Raw genomic sequence first — 18,426 nt, forward strand, 5'->3', positions numbered from 1 at the left:
ACTACATAAAACAACACAAAAACTACACTAGACTAGAAACCTACCCAGGACTGCATAAAGTGCACAAAACAATTCAAGCATTACAATAAATAATAAACAAGACAATAGGCATAGTAGAGGGCAGTAGGTTGGTGTCAGTCCAGGCTCTGGGTATTGAGGAGTCTGATGGCTTGGGGGAAGAAACTGTTACATAGTCAGGTCGTGAGAGCCCGAATACTTCGGTGCCTTTTGCCAGATGGCAGGAGGAAGAAGAGTTTGTATGAGGGGTGTGTGGGGTCCTTCACAATACTGTCGGCTTTACGGATGCAGCGTGTGGTGTAAGTGTCTGTAATGGCGGGAAGAGAGACCCCGATGATCTTCTCAGCTGACCTCACTATCCACTGCAGGGGCTTGCGATCCGAGATGGTGCAATTTCCCAACCAGGCAGTGATGCAGCTGCTCAGGATGCTCTCAATACAACCTCTGTAGAATGTGGTGAGGATGGGGGGGTGGGAGATGGACTTTTTTCAGCCTTCGCAGAAAGTAGAGACGCTGCTGGGCTTTTTTTGCTATGGAGCTGGTGTTGAGGGACCAGGTCAGATTCTCCGCCAGGTGAACACCAAGAAATTTGCCTCACTCTTGGAAGAATGTGGAAGCATTGGAAAGCGTACAGAGGAGATTTACCAGGATGCTGCCTGGTTTAGAAAGTATGCATTATGATCAGAGATTAAGGGAGCTAGGGCTTTACTCTTTGGAGAGAAGGAGGATGAGAGGAGACATGACAGAGGTATACAAGATATTAAGAGGAATAGATGGAGTGGATAGTCAGCACCTCTTCCCCAGGGCACCACTGCTCAATACAAGGGGACATGGCTTTAAGGTAAGGGGTGGGAAGTTCAAGGGGGATATTAGAGGAAGGTTTTTAACTCAGAGTGTGGTTGGTGCTTGGAGTACACTGCCTGTGTCAGTGGTGGAGGCAGATACAGTAGTGAAATTTAAGAGACTACTAGACAGGTATATGGAGGAATTTAAGGTGGGGGGTTATATGGGAGGCAGGGTCTGAGGGTCGGCACAACAATGTGGGCTGAAGGGCCTGTACTGTGCTATACTACTCTATGTTCTATGTTAAATTTGATGTTCTTAACAATCTCTACAGAGGAGTCGTCGATGTTCAGTGGAGAGTGGTCGCTCCGTGTCCTCCTGAAGTCAACAACCATCTTGTCATTACTGATCCTGTGTACCTAATAAAGGTCTCACCCATAAGCTCTGGGGTAAGATTTCCAATTTGGAAATCCAAGTTTTAGAATTTTAAAAGTTCAAAATTTAAAAGAAAATAATCTTTAAAAAATCAAGTCTACATTTACAAATACGAATAGAAACCACTAATGGTATTTTTATTCTGCCAAGGGTAACTCAAGAGTGGTTGAATAAGAAAAAAATGTTATGGCCATTTTCAGTATAAAAATGACACAGTACATCATTTTTGTTATATTGTATATATATTGTCCACTCTTCTCCACTAGTTCTATTCTCCTTGTCTATTCCTGTTGGAACCACTGTGTGATAAGGAGCACTGACAAAGTCAAAAAGCAGGATATTCAATCAAGTACAACAATGATCAGTGTTGGGCCTCAGTATATATTACATAACTGTTCGCTTTTCCATTGTTGACATTATAGATATTTTCTAGGAAAATACTAGAAGGCCCTCCACTGATCAGGGCCAATCATAGATGTTGCATCCTGGCTCTCATGCAAGCCAGGGCAGCACGATATGGAGAGCAAGCCATTGCCCATGCAACAGGCTCCCTGTCTCCATGCTAATGAATCCAAAGGAGTGACAGAGATTGATACAGGTTGGCACCAGTGCTGTTGCAGGAGATGCAGTCAGCATTGAACTGAACATAGGGACTCCAGCTCTGGATTTTTCGTCAGGGTTTACTCCCGAAGCCTTTTATATGAGTGAGTATAACCACAAGGCAGCAGAGGCTTGAGATCAGAGTTTTCATTCTCCTAGGTGAGCTACCAACAACAGCTGATGAGCCCCTTCTGCCTGAAGCGACTGCTTTTAAGGGACCAGTAACCTGCACTTGCCCCTTCTCGTCAGTAGGAACGGTTCCGCTGGGCTTAGTAACTAAGCCATACATGAAGGCCAAGATTTGGACTTGGTTTCCCAGAAGCTATTTGAAACGCATACCATTGGGAACATTTAATAGGTAGTAAGAGCTTATCCCCACCCAGCTATGATAACCTTAAGGAACCAGGAAAATATTAAACAATTACAACAAAAGGGAAAGAGAAAAGGTGAACTGGTTTGGAAAATGTTTAGTTAGAATTGAAAGGCAAACAAGATATAAAGAACTATAGATTTTGCATGTACAGTAGCACTACCACAGAGATGTACAGTTTATTTGTGGATTAGAATATAACAAAATCTTTAACTCTATCTCAAACTTCAACATACTGAATAAGATATTTCCAATCTAATCTAGACACCTTTGTTCAAATTAACAGTAGATACTATAAAGAAGATTAAATGGAAGTTTATTATGAGGTGATATGTAGGTGAGACAGCCCTTAGACCTGGATGGGAAAAATGGGGAAAGAGAAGTGAAAGCTGTTGTGGATTTAGTGTCATTCAACATGGAAATTAATAATAAACTTAATATTTATCACATTTCTAGTTTTATTAATAAACATACCAAGGTATCATATCAAAATCATTCTCTGATTTTTGCAAACCATCTCGTATCACTTCCCATCCCAACTCAATACGTCTTCGTTTGCTCAGTGACCCCTGATGGGAGGGGCTTTGCACAGTATCTACGTTTGTTACTGATGACACAAATACTTTTGAGTCACGATCAAACAGCTGAAAGCAAATCAAAGAAAGGAAACAGACAAAAATGTTATTTATTTCCTTCAGTGTATCCTTAAACATTTTGAACATAATGTGATACGAACAAATATATAGTCTACATATAACAAGGACTTTTTGAAGCTTTTATCAAACAACGTCTCACTCCATAAAAAATATTTATTTACCTGAGGAAGTGTCATTCACACTATCCAGATTTATTTTCCTATACCTGATGACAGATGTCAGCAGCCAGATTGACAAGGTTCTCCTTGACAGCAACATGACGCACTCCTGCTGAGTACTTCCCTCTGCTTCCTATGTGGCTCACTTCACTGATAATTGCTTCATAGAGAGCATAAAGCAGGTTCTGCCAATTTAACCAGTCAGCTGCAAAAGCACCTATTGCACACAAACACAAAATACATGTTTCAAAAGTTTAAAACAAACACATAACGGCTATATTACAGCATGGTAACTATTTTATGATTTTTTTTCTGCTTAGGTTACTGACTTTTGCAACTAAGGGTTCAAATTTAGTGAGTGAAAGGAAGCAGAGATAATTAAAATATTTGACTATTAAGGTCCTACCGAAGTTACAGCATTGTGTAATTATAGCTCCAACAATTTCAGGTCCTGCGATAGGCTGGATCATCCAACCTACTTCCAGAGCCACTGGCTCCGCTGAGCTCACTCTGGACAGCCTCTGGGATCCATGGCCTCCATTCCAGCTGCTCTGTACACAGTCCCTTCCAGCCTCAACTATTTTTACAGTGACTCCGTTAACTAAACCAATCCCATCCTAGAAAAGGAGCAGTGAACTGAAGTGCACCAAAAAATGGGTAATGAAGCAACATTCCTCCCACATGATCTAATGAAGTGACATTTTTTGTTAAAATATATAAGAATTATGTAGTTTAAAGTTTCTTTTAATTAAAAAAAAACATACATATAGTAACGTCTTTTATTTTAGGTTCAAGACCTATTGTTAGAATGCTCTGAGGGAGGGTCAGGGAGCTGAAATGTTATCCCTGTTTCTCTTTTTTCAGATGCTGCCTGACCTATTGACTGTTTACAGCATTTTCTGTTTTTGTTTCAGTATTTCATCATCATCATGCTTTTTTCTGTAAAACCTTTTGTTTAATAAATCTTTCTCGGGTTTCCAGCCAGGTACAGGTATCGATTACAACTGATATTTCGATGACAAACTCTGCCATCTTCATCAGGGATGATGTCTAGGCATGTCTAGTCCAGTGATATTTATACCCCCATAGTCACTACCTCCTGATTGGTTAGTCCTCATCCAATCAGGCTTCCACATGAAAATGGCAGAGTTTGGCATCGAAACATCGGTTATAATCAGTATCTGGACCTGGCTGGATGCCTGAAAAGAGTTTATTCATCACATATACCTGGAAAGCATTAGATCCTTTTCACCTTTTGTGTAGTTTAACATTTTTTTTCTCCCAACATACAAATACACTCAGACCCCGCTTAACTCTGAGGATACACTCTTCAGAGGTGGAGCGCTATGTAAATTAGCCTAGATATATGATATATTACTTTATGTATACACAGTAATTCGTGGAGTGACAAACACGCAAATAGGCCTGACTTGTACATCAGTGGAGTAGTAACACATCACAGCAGCAGCAGCAGCAGAGGGAAGTGGGTGTTGGTTACATCCAAGAGGAGGGACCAGGCTGTGGGTCCTCCTCTAACTCTGGGTTCTTCAAGTAGGCATTGAGAATTGACTGCCTTTTCTCATGTTTCCTCTCATGAAGCAGTTCTCAGAGGAAGGAAATCATGTCAAGAACACCTCTCTTTGCCTTATTGCTTCGCTCCCAGTCAGGGTCATTACCCATGAACACTGCAAATTTTGAAGAGGTGCCAACATCAACGTAACGCTCACCAGTTTCCAAACGCCATATCACTTGCAGTTTCACATCCATGCTAATGCTTTTCTGAGACATATACTACCCTCATTAAAAGTTGCTAGCCGTTTTAAGACATCGTGGGTGAAAAAAATGAAATAAATTGGCAAGGGAGCAAAAACGTTTACTGTAATGGCAGCTGCTCTTGAGAAATTTTTAGTGTTGTTTTGAATGAATTTTTGTCATTTTTTTAAAAGTTCAATAAAGAAGTGAATAAATGCATTGTAACAAATCAGCGCTATGCGGGGTCTGAGCGTATATGCTTACTGACTTTTGCAAGTTATAGCAAGCAATAAAAGTAAATGTTACCATATCTCAATATTGTCTGCCTTGTCCATGATTCAACTTCATTTCTGAAGTTTATTCTCTAGTTTATGTAATGTAATTGATATAGAGAGTAACTTAGAGACAACAGCACAGAATGAGTCCTTTGGCCCATAATGTTCAAGCCAACTTTTTTGACCCTCTACTCTCATCCAAATTGCTCACATTAGAACTGTTACCATCTAAGCCTTGCCTGTTTGACTATACAAATAGCTCTTAAACATAGTAAGCATATTTGATTCCACCATTTTATTTGCATTCCCAATATCAACTATCTGTGTAAAAATACTTAGATACTTTTAAAATTCACTCTTCTCACCTTAAACCCATGCAGTTTTGTTTTTGACACCCCGACCATGGGACAAATAGATTTTCACTTTCTATCCTAACTTTGCCTCTCATAATTATATTTACTTAAGTATGAAATCTAATATTACCGCAAAAAAATGACTTCTTACATCAGTCTTTGAATGCTATGAAGGGCATATTTCTCCGCCATAGAAATGATGCATCTGATAATAGATCAGAACTTTTGTAAACAAATGATACAAGGGAAGGAATATCCTTGCCACATACTGAGCAATAAATCTTCCATGCATAATTGCATCTCTCTGTAATTGAAGAAGATGCTATTGTATTGTAATAGTGTATTATTTGGGCATTGAAAGATTACTTTGCATAGGTTAAATATACACGTTCATTATACAAATGTTTAAAGTATTTCATAAGGGTGTCTTCCTGAAAATCTGGAATAGCTACAGTACATTGAGTACCAACTTATAAAAACACACAGAGTTCTCCAGAAATCAGTCACAGGCATATTGACTAAACATATGCATTTCTCCATTCATTCACAGACACATATTAACTTGTTGTCCACTGGTAACGTCAAAATTCATTTATCTGTATGTTGCAGAGGACAGCTTATAATCAACTATGTCTGCGCTGTCAGTGATATTAAATTGAAATCAATAATTTAAGAGGAGATTCTTCTAGACTGTGTGTAATGTGAGAAAACCATGAGATTATAAATGGTAATTCAGTCAACTAGGCTGTACCTTTTTCCAGATCTTTTGTCCCCTTTGGATGATGGGCTTGGAGCTGTAATCGAAAAAATTCAATGACTTCTTCCTTCAAGGAATCTTGGAGATGCTTCTGAGTCCAAATGCATAGTAGTGTTGGGAAAATGTCCTCTCCAAGTTTACATACACGTATACGACAATTCACTATACACATGTTGAGGAAGACGTTGAGAGCCGATATTATATGCTCAATGACTGCAAAGACTTGTTCCTGTCTGTATTATAGAAACACAAATTGAAACAATCACTAAAATATGCTAGCAAAATTACTTCTGCATCTATTAAAATAATTTACACTTCACGGCAGTTATTTGGTCAATTGAAAGCACAGTTGAGCCCTGGGAAAATTAAATTCAACAACACTTCACACAATAACTTGTTACAAAAAGTCGAATACCAGAAAGGGAAGTGAACGGCCAAAACCGTCTGATTAAATAATCTCATTCTGAATATCTTTGAGAATGATAAGGAAAAGACTTATTTGTATTTCTTCAAGTTTGGTACCTCTGTTTTTTATCTTACTGTTTATGGAGATTAAAGATTAAAATGTTGCTAGTGTTGCATTAGTCAATATACATCTTTTAACTTAAATTGGAATGTATACCAAGAGTACTGTCCAAATTTAATTAGTTGTCATTTTGGGCAAAATATTGTCCAAACTCCTTCAAATAAAATCAATGTTGAAATCATTGGAACATAGAAAAGACAACTGAGGACAAATTTAACCATGCTATTATGCATGATGTATTTTTTCAATTATTTTGCCATCTTTAAAGCTTTATTTTGAATATTAACAATGTACTATGAAAACTATTTCCATCAGAATTTAAAATAATTCATGGGAACCATGTGACAAACATCATTACACAGTCTTGGTACAAATACGTCATAGATTTATAAATGAAAACAGGTTCTTCAGCCCCAACTATCCAGGTCAATCAAGCTGCCGACCTGAGCCAGTCCCACTTGACTGCTTCTGGCCCATATCCCTCGAAACTTTTATAAGAGGGGAACCCAGATATGAACCAGGGACCTTTTGATCTACAGTCAAATATTCTGGCTAAACGTCGACTGTACTATTCTGGCTAAATTGTTGTTTGGTATACATTTAACAAGTGAATAAGTTTATCATAGCATCACCTGTGCAATTAATAGATAATATTAAACTGATGCTAAAAGAATTGTCAGTAAAATGTGAAAAGTATACAATCATGATACCTTGCATTCTGCATTGCCCTTGCAAAGAATTCGAAGAGTTTGGAGGTCAGGCTCTCTGACTGGAAACAACATCCTCTCACAAGTGTATTAATTATTCTGGCAACAAGAACCCGGTTAGTATCTTTTGAGGGTCTCAAGTACATCTTGAAGTATAAAGTCATTAAATCTAGAAAAATGGAAAATGCTCAGCAGTTAATTCTTTAAACCTACAGAGTACCAGCTTTGATTCCAAACACAGATTATTGTGAGATCTGTTTTGGAAATTTTTTTATAAATAATGTGTTGAGAAAGTTTCAAACAAAAGCTTAAGGCTCTAGAATTCACTCACCTGAATGTTCAAAAGACATTTTGATTTTTTTATATATAGAGAGAAAGCTTTGATCTGTGCAGATCCCATGCACAGTACATTTCACAAGCTGCTAATTTAATGCAACAAATTACCATAGTATTTCATGTCTGAAGCTCAAATGAAACAACCACTGAACAAATTACTGCTTTATTACAAAACAGATGCAATTATACACAGTTCCACTTATGCAAATTGTACTGTAGTTGCTCACTTATGTACTCCAACCTCATCTGAGAATTCTTATCAACAGAAAGGTCAAGGGCACTGGCACATGAGAATCCCAAGTACACCACGTCACGTATGATTTCATTCTAATCTTTACTCAAAAGCAGCAAGCGAATGCCTTGACTATAATGGCTCACTCCTACCTTCTCAATGGAAATTATGGACACCCACATCCGGTAAATGAAACAAGGATGGAAATATCCTGTTGTTTGTGATGTAAGTCCTCTCCATAAATGCTGCCTGACCTGACTTCCTCCGGCATTTGTGTGTGTTGCTCTGAGTTTAGATGGGTCTGGTCTAAAGCACCAAATTAATAGTGTTTGGGCATTTGATTCAGAGGCCACAGGAAAACACTGAGGGAAGTGGGAATAACAGATTATAGGTCTTCCATAAAGTGTTCTTGAAGGTGAGATGAGTCACAATGCTACAGGACTATAGGCACTTACCTAATTTGGAAATGCAACACTAGCAGCAACTTTTAACAAAATAATCACCACTTTCCAATGTAGTTTTCTGAATTATGATTCTAAATTAGCAAAGCACATTTATAGCCATCACAGAAAAATATTCACTGTTAGATATAATACCTGACCATTGTTGCTGGGTTATTTCACACCAGTACTTCCGAACCGAAAGAACATCCTTCAGCAGAATACTATTGTAGTCAGCACCATAGGCAGCACAGCTAAATTTATCCTGAAGAATGTCCATGATGTGCTTCAGTAGTTCTTGACATTTCAAACGAGGTCCTCCTAAACAAAAATCATTAGTGAATTAGCCTAAAACATTTCAAGTACTGTCATCTGAGCAAACCCTTATAGTCATATCATTGTTCAAAGTTCACAGTAAATTTTATTATACATATAAGTCACCACATGCAACTCTGAGATTCTTTTTCCTGCGGGAATACTCAGCAAATCTATGGAATAGTAACTAAAGCAGGATCAATGAAAGATCAAGTAGAGCATAGAAGACAATTGATATAAATGAATAGCAGTAAATAACCAGAGCATGAAATAACAAGATAAAGAATCCTTGAAGTGAGAGGAGAGCACTAAATAACAAGATAAAGAGACAGATAAAGATAACAGAATAGATGAAGCCGTAATACTGTTCTATACAAAGGTACTAAACTACTATTTAATTGATTGTACTAAACAATGCACAGATTTTATTAGAATGACAGACGTAACTGGTCATTGGATTCAAAAGCTGTGCCCTCTTTCACCTGTATCATCAGTGTCTGAAATGGAACAGAAGTAGGTGGCAAACAAAGATCGTTAAATAAACTCCAGATTGGGAACATTTCTATTGTGATGTTGTGAATGGACTGAGGGATATGATGCTTCAAAAGTTTGTTTCTTCACACTCATATTTCAAACCCAACTCTTCCAATCTATAAACATGTAGATTGTTTATACCAAAGGGACACAATAAATCATGAATCACGTACTTTGAGAAATAGGATCCTAAAGTGTAAGCTTAATTTCTGTTCCAAACATTTCGTGAATACTCAAAACAGGTCCTGGGCCTAGAGCTGGTGAATAAACTAAACATTAGCACAGAATGATGTGATCAATGTTGTCAAAAATTGAGAGAGATAATGTAGCAATCATAGCATATGTTAATTCCAGCTTTGTAAGGCAAGGACAGAAACCTCACAGGAGATCAAGGAAAGTATGAAGAAAAACTTTGCTTACAACACACATCAAAGTTGCTTGAATTTCCAGCATCTGCAGAATTCCTGTTGTTTGCGTTTTTAAAAAAACTTTGCTTACGCAGCATTGTCAGATGCGGATATGCATTGTCTGCCCATGAGATGGAAGAGGGTTCTATTGGGGCCTTCAAATGAGCCAAACAGCCTCCATCGGTGCTGCAGCAACCACTTTATGATTCTTTGAAACTGTAGTTATGAGATTGGGAGGAATATGGGAATGTAAACACATTCCAAGAGCTATGAAAGTTTGGAACCTTAGGATGAAGATAATCATTTTTATTTATTTGACTTCTTTTGCACATTGGTTGTTTGTTAGTCTTTATGTATCATTCTTCATAAATTCTACTGTACCTCTTTATTTTCCCATAAATGCCTGCAAGAACACTAATCTCAAGGTCACAGATGGAGACATATATATACTTTAATACAGGTGTCCCCCGCTTTTTGAACTTTCGTTTTACGAAACCTCACTGTTACGAAAGACCTACATTAGTACCCTATTTTCGCTTTCAGAAGGTGTTTTCACTGTTACGAAAAAAATTCAGCACGCGATAAAAGGCAGCGCTCCCCGAGCAGCTACTCTCCCCCGGATTCTCGCTGGCACTGCTTAAACACGAGCCTGTGAGCAGCCGTTTGCAGGATGAGTTCTATGGTATCGGAAAAGCCTGAAAGAGCTCGTAAGGGTGTTACACTTACGGTAGAACTAGACATAATTAAGCGTTTTGATCGTGGTGAACGAAGTAAGGACAACGTGAGTTTGGCTTGTGGAAGTTGATGAAGATGATGTTGAAGAGGTTTTGGCATCCCATCACCAAGAACTGACAGATGAAGAGTGGATGCAATTGGAAGAAAAAAGGATAACAATCGAAACCGAATGAGTAATGATAAAGTACGACTTTAATTTTGAAAGGGTACGTCGGTTTAGGGGATATTTGCAGGATGGTTTGAGTCCTTATTAAAGAACTGTGTGATAGAAAAATACGCGAGGCTCGGCAGTCAAGCAAGCCTTCCACATCAGCCACAGCAGACGACGAACCTCGACCTTCGACATCGAGGCGGGCAGTCATAGGAGAAGATGAGCTGCCTGCTCTAATGGAAACAGATGACAAGATGACACCCCAGTGTCCCACCACCCCAACCCCCTGGCCACGGACAGAAACCAATTCGCAGAGAATGCAAAGGTAGCCGGGAGGGACACAGCACATCTTTAAGTAAAAAGCTGAAATGAACATGCTAATTAATTAGGTGCTGCCGACACGTAATTGTCGGCCCAGATCAGAGATGACGCAATCGGAAATCAGCACTGATCTGGGCCGACAATTACGGGCGGCACCTAATTAATTAGCATGTTTGTTTCGGCTTTTTTCTTAAAGGTGTGCTGTGTACCTCCTGGTTACCGCTGGACCCCTGCATTCTTCGCGGCAATGTATCGCTCAGCGGCCTGGAGGGTGGGGGGCCACTGCACCACCCAAACTCCGACGACTAAGTCTAACACACCATCATCAGTGCGCTCGGCGCTGAACCAGTTCCGGTAAGTGATACTACACTGTACATACATTATTTCTACTTTATATCGGCTGTGTATTTTTACGTGTTATTTGGTATGATTTGGCAGCTTCATAGCTTAAAGGTTACTGGAGAGTGCTTGCGTGTGTTTTTGCCAACAGAGCTTGCGTGAGATTTTCTGCCGACAGCGCTTGCGTGAGATTTTCACTCCAGAGAACAGTTCAGTAACAATTGTGGAAAAGTATTTCTACTTTATATAGGCTGTGTATTCATCATATCATTCCTGCTTTTACTATATGTTACTGTTATTTTAGGTTTTATGTGTTATTTGGCATGATTTGGTAGGTTATTTTTGGGTCTGCGAACGCTCACAAAATTTTCCCATATAAATAAATGGTAATTGCTTCTTCGCTTTACGACATTCCGGCTTACGAACCGTTTCACAGGAACGCTCTACCTTCGGATGGCGGGGGAATCCTCTACATGCACTTTCAACTTTGAATTTTGATTGGCTTTCAGTTCCATTAATTTCTCCAGTACTGTTTTTATTTAAGTCTAATGCTGATCTCTTTCTGCTTCTCATTCATTCTAGACCTGTACTTTATAGTGTTGACTTGCGTGAAAACAGGCAAAATATTAATTCACTTTCTCTGTTATTTCTTTTTAATTTATCCCATCTCTGTAAGGGACTCCTATTGAATGCTATTATTCATTTTTCTTTTTTTAAACTCTGCGAGATTTTACTGTCTATTTTGCTTTGCACTAGATTCTCATATTCCACATACCTCCCCATCTCAATTTATTGGTTGGATTTCTGTAATTTTCACAAGGGTCAGGTTTACTACTCTTTATGGCAACATAAACATTTTCTCTGACACATGCTGCATTGTGGAGACTTGCAGTAACCATGGCCAGCTTCTTAAAATAATACCTAGGCTTTGACTCCGCTTACACTCTCACCATCTGTATTGTGCAGTAACCCAATATCCCTTTTGACACTTTCTACACTATCTTTCTCTGCTGATGCCTGATCATCAAATGCTACCCCTTTTTCTGATATTCCAAATTTTCTAATCCATGAGCCTCGCATGTCAGAAAAAAGTACTGCACTCTGACATGTCTATTCACATGCCCTCAGATTGGAGAAGGCATAGCAAAGGAGGGACTTGGTTGTGAATGCCAAACCCAAACAATGTGGAGATGTATCTAAATCCTATTAGCCCACAGTGTTAACTAAAATTGAAAATTAATAAAATTTGCTGTTTTTTTTTGCATCAGCCTTGTCAATCCTCATGTCTAACGTTGTTTTCATCTGTTAAACAATAGTAGTGGGTCACTTTTGCATCATCAATAACATGGCTTAATATGAGAGAAAAGTACCTCGAAGGAACACGTTTTTGCTTATAACATAGAATTCAATGGGAAAAGTGGGGGAGGGGTCATGTTACAGAAAATTGTAATATAAACCGCTTTCCAGGAATACAGGAGTCACCCATACATGTTGTTACATAACAGTCTTTGGTCATTTAATGCCACATCTTTCAACGGAATTTCCTTCTACTATACATCTACCATAACTCAGATTTCATACCTTACCATTTTCCTTTGTCTAGATGTTAAGACCCTGGTTTTACAATTAACTAAATTCCTTTTAATTACCCTCAAGCACGTTTCAACAATTTCTCTCCTTCTCGCGCTCTCTCCCACAGATAAGATGCATTTGTGTTCAACAATATATTGTTTACTGACTCCACTCAAAATTGATTTTTGATTTTTAGAGATAAGATCTATTTTCTCTACTGACTTAAGGACTATCCTCTTCCTTTTTATATCCCCTATTGCTTCTAAGTTAACTATACTTTCCAAAGATGGACACTTCAGAATTAGATCTCCCTAATAGCTTTATTTCTATTTGTTGCATTATATCATTTTATAACATGCATTCAGATGTCTTCAATTTTGTCTATTTACCATTTCACCATTCTAAATTGGAGTTACTTCATTATATTTTTATGCTTTGTACATTGCAGATGAATTCTGATCAGTTAACTACACTATGCTAATACCTTGTCTTTTCTCAACTTTGTAAACTTTCCCACACCATACTACTACTACGTCGACTCAGGCCTCGGGGGCCAGCGTCGGGCACGATGATGGACTCTCCACTTCTCCCTCTCCCTCATCAGTGTGTTCAGTTCATCTACATTATCCGCACCACTATCTTCTAGGAACGTGTTGACCATAGACTTGGGAGGGCACCCAGGGATCATCCTCCCGTGCTTAGGCTGGCAGGTAGCTCGGGGTGGCGTAGACAGTGTCCCGCTAGTTGCAGTCTTCTCACCTCGGGAGCATCGGTAAGTTGTTATAGAGCTCGACGCTCATCATGTGCTGTTGCCAACTCACGTCAAGAGCCATCTGGAGCATTCGTGTATAGCAACCATCTAGAGACTTTCACATCGTCTTGGTGAGTGTCCACGTCTCGCATCCGTACATGAGAATGGACTCTATGAATGCTATGAAAATCCTCTTTTTAAGTCCTCTGGTCAGGTTCGACTTCCAGATTTCCTTCATGTCGTTCATAGCCCTCCACGCCAGCGCCTTCCGTATCTTTATGTCCTTCTCCAAACTCATCATCCTTGACCCGAGGTACTTGTAGTCAAAGACTTTCTTAATGGTATCATTCTCTACGGTCTTGAGAGTACCTTCGTCGCAGTTAAACGCCATGTACTCTGCCTTTTTAACGTTTAGGTGAAGTCAAGCTTTATTGCACTTAATTTCCTCCATCTGGTCAGAGAGCAGGACTATGTCATCTGCAAAATCGAGATCTGTGAGCGTAACTGGTCTGACCCTTTTGGTTCGCCATGGTTTCATGGTAAAACCAAGCTTGTCATGATCTTTGCAACACACATCAAAGTTGCTGGTGAACACAGCGGGCCAGGCAGCATCTCTAGGAAGAGGTACAGTCGATGTTTCAGGACGAAGGGTCTCGGCCTGAAACGTCGACTGTACCTCTTCCTAGTAGAGATGCTGCCTGGCCCGCTGCGTTCACCAGCAACTTTGATGTGTGTTGCTTGAATTTCCAGCATCTGCAGAATTCCTCGTGTTTGTTGTCATGATCTTTGGTAGCTTGACGCAGAGCATAATCAAGGACAATTATAAAGATGTAGGGTGCCAGAGCATCTCCTTGCAGCACACCAGCTAGGAGCTCAAACACTGCTGTTTCTCCTTCTGGTGATACAACTTTCGCCATGGTTTTGGTATAGCTGGACTCCATTGCGCTCAGTAAATGGTCTGGCACTCCGTAAACTTTCAGGATCTTCAGCATTTTACCTCCGTGTATGGAGTCAAAAGCTTTGCGAAAATCGATGTAAGTAAGCACGGCTGGTAGGTTGTTCTTCTTGACTTCCTTGGTGATCCTACAGAGAGCAAGTATTTGCATTACTGTTGTTCTCTTCTGCCGAAAACCATTCTGATTGAATCTTAGCTTAGGGTCAATGGTGGTGCGAATCCTGTTCAAGACATCCGATTGTATAACTTTGCTAAGATGCAGGTCAAGCTGATACCGCGGTAGTTATCTGTCTTTGTGAGGGATCCAGACTTGGGGACTGGGATAATGTTTGAGAGTGATCACTGTTCTGGTTTGTCGTCCCTTTCACCTGTGCCGTATTACATATGTCCAGCAAGACGTCGTCCAGGTTGCAGTTCTTCAGGACATCTGGTGGTATCCCATCTGGTCCAGTGCTCCTGCCCTGTTTGAGGGCACATTTGGCCTTCTTCAGTTCCTCAATGGTGAACGGGCCGTCATCGATGTTGACTTGCGTTAGTATGGTGGGTACGTCCTCTTCTTCTTCCGTGATCATTGGAGGGCTTTCCAGCAGGTTTTAAAGTGGGTAAACCATGTCAGGACATGGTCCTCTGCTGTTTTACCACTTATTTGACCTAATGGGGACTTCTTCCATCTACGGATCTCATTGACTAGGCGCCATGCTTCTCCATTCTGCATGTCTTCACTAGCAGCTTCTATCTCTCTAATGTTCTCAGCTAGTTCCTCTTCCTTCAGTCGGTCGTAGGTGGCAAAGAGATTCTTCTTTGCTGTCTTGAACTTGTCTCTTAGCTCTTCTGTTTCGCTCCTTCTAAGTTCGGCATGACAAGCATTGACCACACTTCTTGCTGCAACGACATCAGGATGTTTCGAGATCCGACTCTTCTTGGTTCGCTTCACAGAAGGCAAACCCTTTGTTGCATCTGTGTGTGCGCCTATGAGCCGTTGATAGTGGTCGGTGGCAGTCTCTTCCTCCTCCCTTTCCAGTGGGCCGAAGCGATTTCTCACCTCCACTGTGTACTGGGCTCGAAGAATAAGTTGTGAGGAGAACGCCTTCCAGTCTATCTTCTCCTTGGGACCTGTGGCTTTGGATTGCCGCAGGCTCAGTCTCACTTGCATTGACACTACTCTGTGGTCAGAACTGATTGAGTTGAAGGCTCGATCACACAATTACACCATTTTGTTCTTACAAGGATGTAATCGAGCTGTTTCCTGTAGATAGAGGTTCTGTTTTCATATGTCCACAGTTTACCAGCTTGCTTCTTGAATTGTGTGTTGGTGGCAATGAGATTGTGTTCCTGAATGAAATCAACTAGATATTTTCCATTTCTGTTGGTAAAGTCGTGGTATGAGTATGGAACATCCTCCAGTCCAACCTGGGCATTAAGATTGCCGAGCAAGGCCAGGAAGTTATGTGCCAGTATTGAAGTGACAGCTTCGTGAAGTTTACTGTAGAAGGCCTCCACTTCCATCTCCTCGCTGCAGTTGTGCGGGGAGTAACAGATGATGACAGAGGTCGCCGGGTTTCCGTCGAATTCTGCAGTAAGGATTCTGTCACTGACTGAGATTACACCCCTCAGTGCCTTCTTCGCCTTGCTGTTCAATATCAGCCCTACTCCACCTTGTGCTGACATCGTCATCGGCTCTCTCCCTGCGGACGAGGTGATGAGGTGCATCCCCTCTACCTCTGTGAACCTTATCTCTTCGTCAGGGTGTACATGACGGTGTTCTTGGATCCCCAGGATGGAGATCTCGTTGCTGCTTGCCTGTGATGCCAACTCTGTGCATCCAGGCAAGAGGCAGATGGTGTTTGCGTTGAAGGTTGAGATGATGGTTTTTACCTTACAACGCAAAAGAGGCGCAGTTTGCTTGGCTCCCTTGTCGGACTCAACCCTCCCTGTGGGGTTTGAGGTTGCGTCTTCATACTGCCTGTCTCGGCCAGGGTCTGGGCATTCCGCAGAGTTCCTGAGCACTCCGGGCTCTAGAAGTATAAGGTTTGTTGGGTTGTCTGTTATCATAATGCCTTACAAGGCGCGAAACGAAAGACTGTGTGGCGTGCCACTCCTCACACAGACAGTAGGTGGCTGTTGACTCACAAAGAGTTCATCCGCCCTTTGACAGGTTTTGTTTTTAGTCCTGCTGGGTGCCTACACACCCTCCTCCCTGGTTAACTGAAGTGCACCAGGGGGTGTGCCGGTTGAGTCGCCGACAACCCGACCCGAGACAGGTAGTACTGGGCTACGTGGTACCAGTAGCAAGGCAAGGCTCTGACCTGACCACACCATTACCCTTTCTTATTCACAGCACATGTGATTTGTTAGGATACTGCTCTCAGCCCAATTCAAGTAAGCCTTGTCCCAAAGGTACAACTCCCTTTTCCCTTAGTTCTAGTGCCAGCCATGATCTGTTACTTCCACAAATATTTTCAGCTACCCATTCTATTCTCTCACAAAGCAGCAAAAAAAATGTGCGTCTGCAAATGCACCAAAACAACAGAAATTATCCCAGCTTTCATCAGACTGCTTTCAAATTCCAAGTCTTGACTCAAACATAAACATTATGAAGTACGCTGGCTTTGAAATTTTAAGAACACATCAAAGAGTAAAACAATGTAACATGGAAGAAGAGGAATAGATACCAAAAATACAGTTTAATTGCAGTTAACCTTGCAAAAATAAATCATTAAAAAAATTTTCATAATTGTAATTATATTCCAAATCTGAAATAAAATCTTGCTACAATATAGATGAGATGCGGTCATTTCAGATAACCATAGACTGAATATTTCTAAACGTAACACACAAAACCAAAACTTGAGAGCTGCTACGAGGCAAATGCAAGTTTTATTTGGAAATCAATTCAGGAACAAACCTTTCCTCCAGTGTGGCTAGAGAACTAAATTTGTATACTTTTTTGAATAGGAACCAATATATAGCCAGCAGAAGTCGAGAAATATGCAAATAAATACAATTTATGCCATTTTAATTGTATGATTATATACAGTATTTGCCTTGTTTTATCATAAAACAAAATGTTGATTTGGAAAATATTTTAAATGCTCACTTTTGTTAGCCCAGCGGATGAAGTTTTTCATGATATTGCTAATTTCTTGCATTTTTTTTTGCCGATTGGCTTGGGTTGCTGCTGACACATTTGGATTGGCTGCCTGAAGACACTCAGTCTCTTTTTGGATGTACTTTTGCAGAAACCTTGTAAATAAATAGTTATTGAAAGTAAGTAAAAAGCCAATAGTGTAACATTATTATTTTAAATTTTATTAAACAAGCCTCTATGCTAGTGTATACAATATAATAACATATTCATTGCCCTGACCCCATTGGAAGAGGATGAAACAAAAGGCCGAAACCTAACCTGTTCTGATGAAAGGTCTCGGCTCAAAACCCCGTCTGTTTACTATTTTCCATTGATGCTGTCTGGCCTCCTGAGTTCCTCCAGCATTTTGTGTGTGTTGCTTTGGATTTCCAGCATATGTAGATTTTCTCTTGTTTTTGACCTAACTGAATTGACTATTCAAAAAAGCTTGGTACAAGAACTGGTCAGAAGCTGGATACCCTAAAGTGAGAAACTTAGCACCTCAGTCTCAACATCCAGATGTCACAAATTATGACTCTGATGCAGCATTATTCAGTAACTTGGATGAATAACCTTTACACCAATTGCAATGTTCAACAGTCTCTATGACAAAGCTTGTCAACTCACCATCTAGGATAAAGCTTGTCTAGCTTTGACACAGGTACCTGAGCCACTTTAAAAACTGAAATCCACCTTGTTGAACAGCAGCTACATAGGGACACACTACTTGTAGTTTCCACTCCAAGTCACATGGCATCTTGGCTATTGCCATTCCTTCATTGCCACTGGGTAAAAATAGTCGATACCTTACCTAATAGCAA

At 40.2% G+C, this 18,426-nt stretch overlaps 1 protein-coding gene across 4 annotated transcripts in view; it reads right to left on the reverse strand.

Annotated features, from left to right (window-relative positions):
* The window catches only part of atm (ATM serine/threonine kinase), a 193,120-nt gene that overhangs the window by 157,343 nt on the left and 17,351 nt on the right, over positions 1-18,426 (reverse strand). For all 4 annotated transcript variants that reach the window (XM_072263105.1, XM_072263103.1, XM_072263106.1 and 1 more), the window contains exons 4-9: positions 17,576-17,721; positions 8,555-8,719; positions 7,394-7,559; positions 6,152-6,390; positions 3,068-3,237; positions 2,681-2,850 (exon numbers count right to left, since the gene is read on the reverse strand). In XM_072263105.1, coding sequence (XP_072119206.1) covers positions 2,681-2,850; positions 3,068-3,237; positions 6,152-6,390; positions 7,394-7,559; positions 8,555-8,719; positions 17,576-17,721 — 1,056 coding nt within the window. The remainder of the gene's footprint in view (positions 1-2,680; positions 2,851-3,067; positions 3,238-6,151; positions 6,391-7,393; positions 7,560-8,554; positions 8,720-17,575; positions 17,722-18,426) is intronic.

The sequence above is a fragment of the Mobula birostris genome, chromosome 7, assembly GCF_030028105.1.
Source record: "Mobula birostris isolate sMobBir1 chromosome 7, sMobBir1.hap1, whole genome shotgun sequence".
NCBI classification, from domain to species: domain Eukaryota; kingdom Metazoa; phylum Chordata; class Chondrichthyes; order Myliobatiformes; family Myliobatidae; genus Mobula; species Mobula birostris.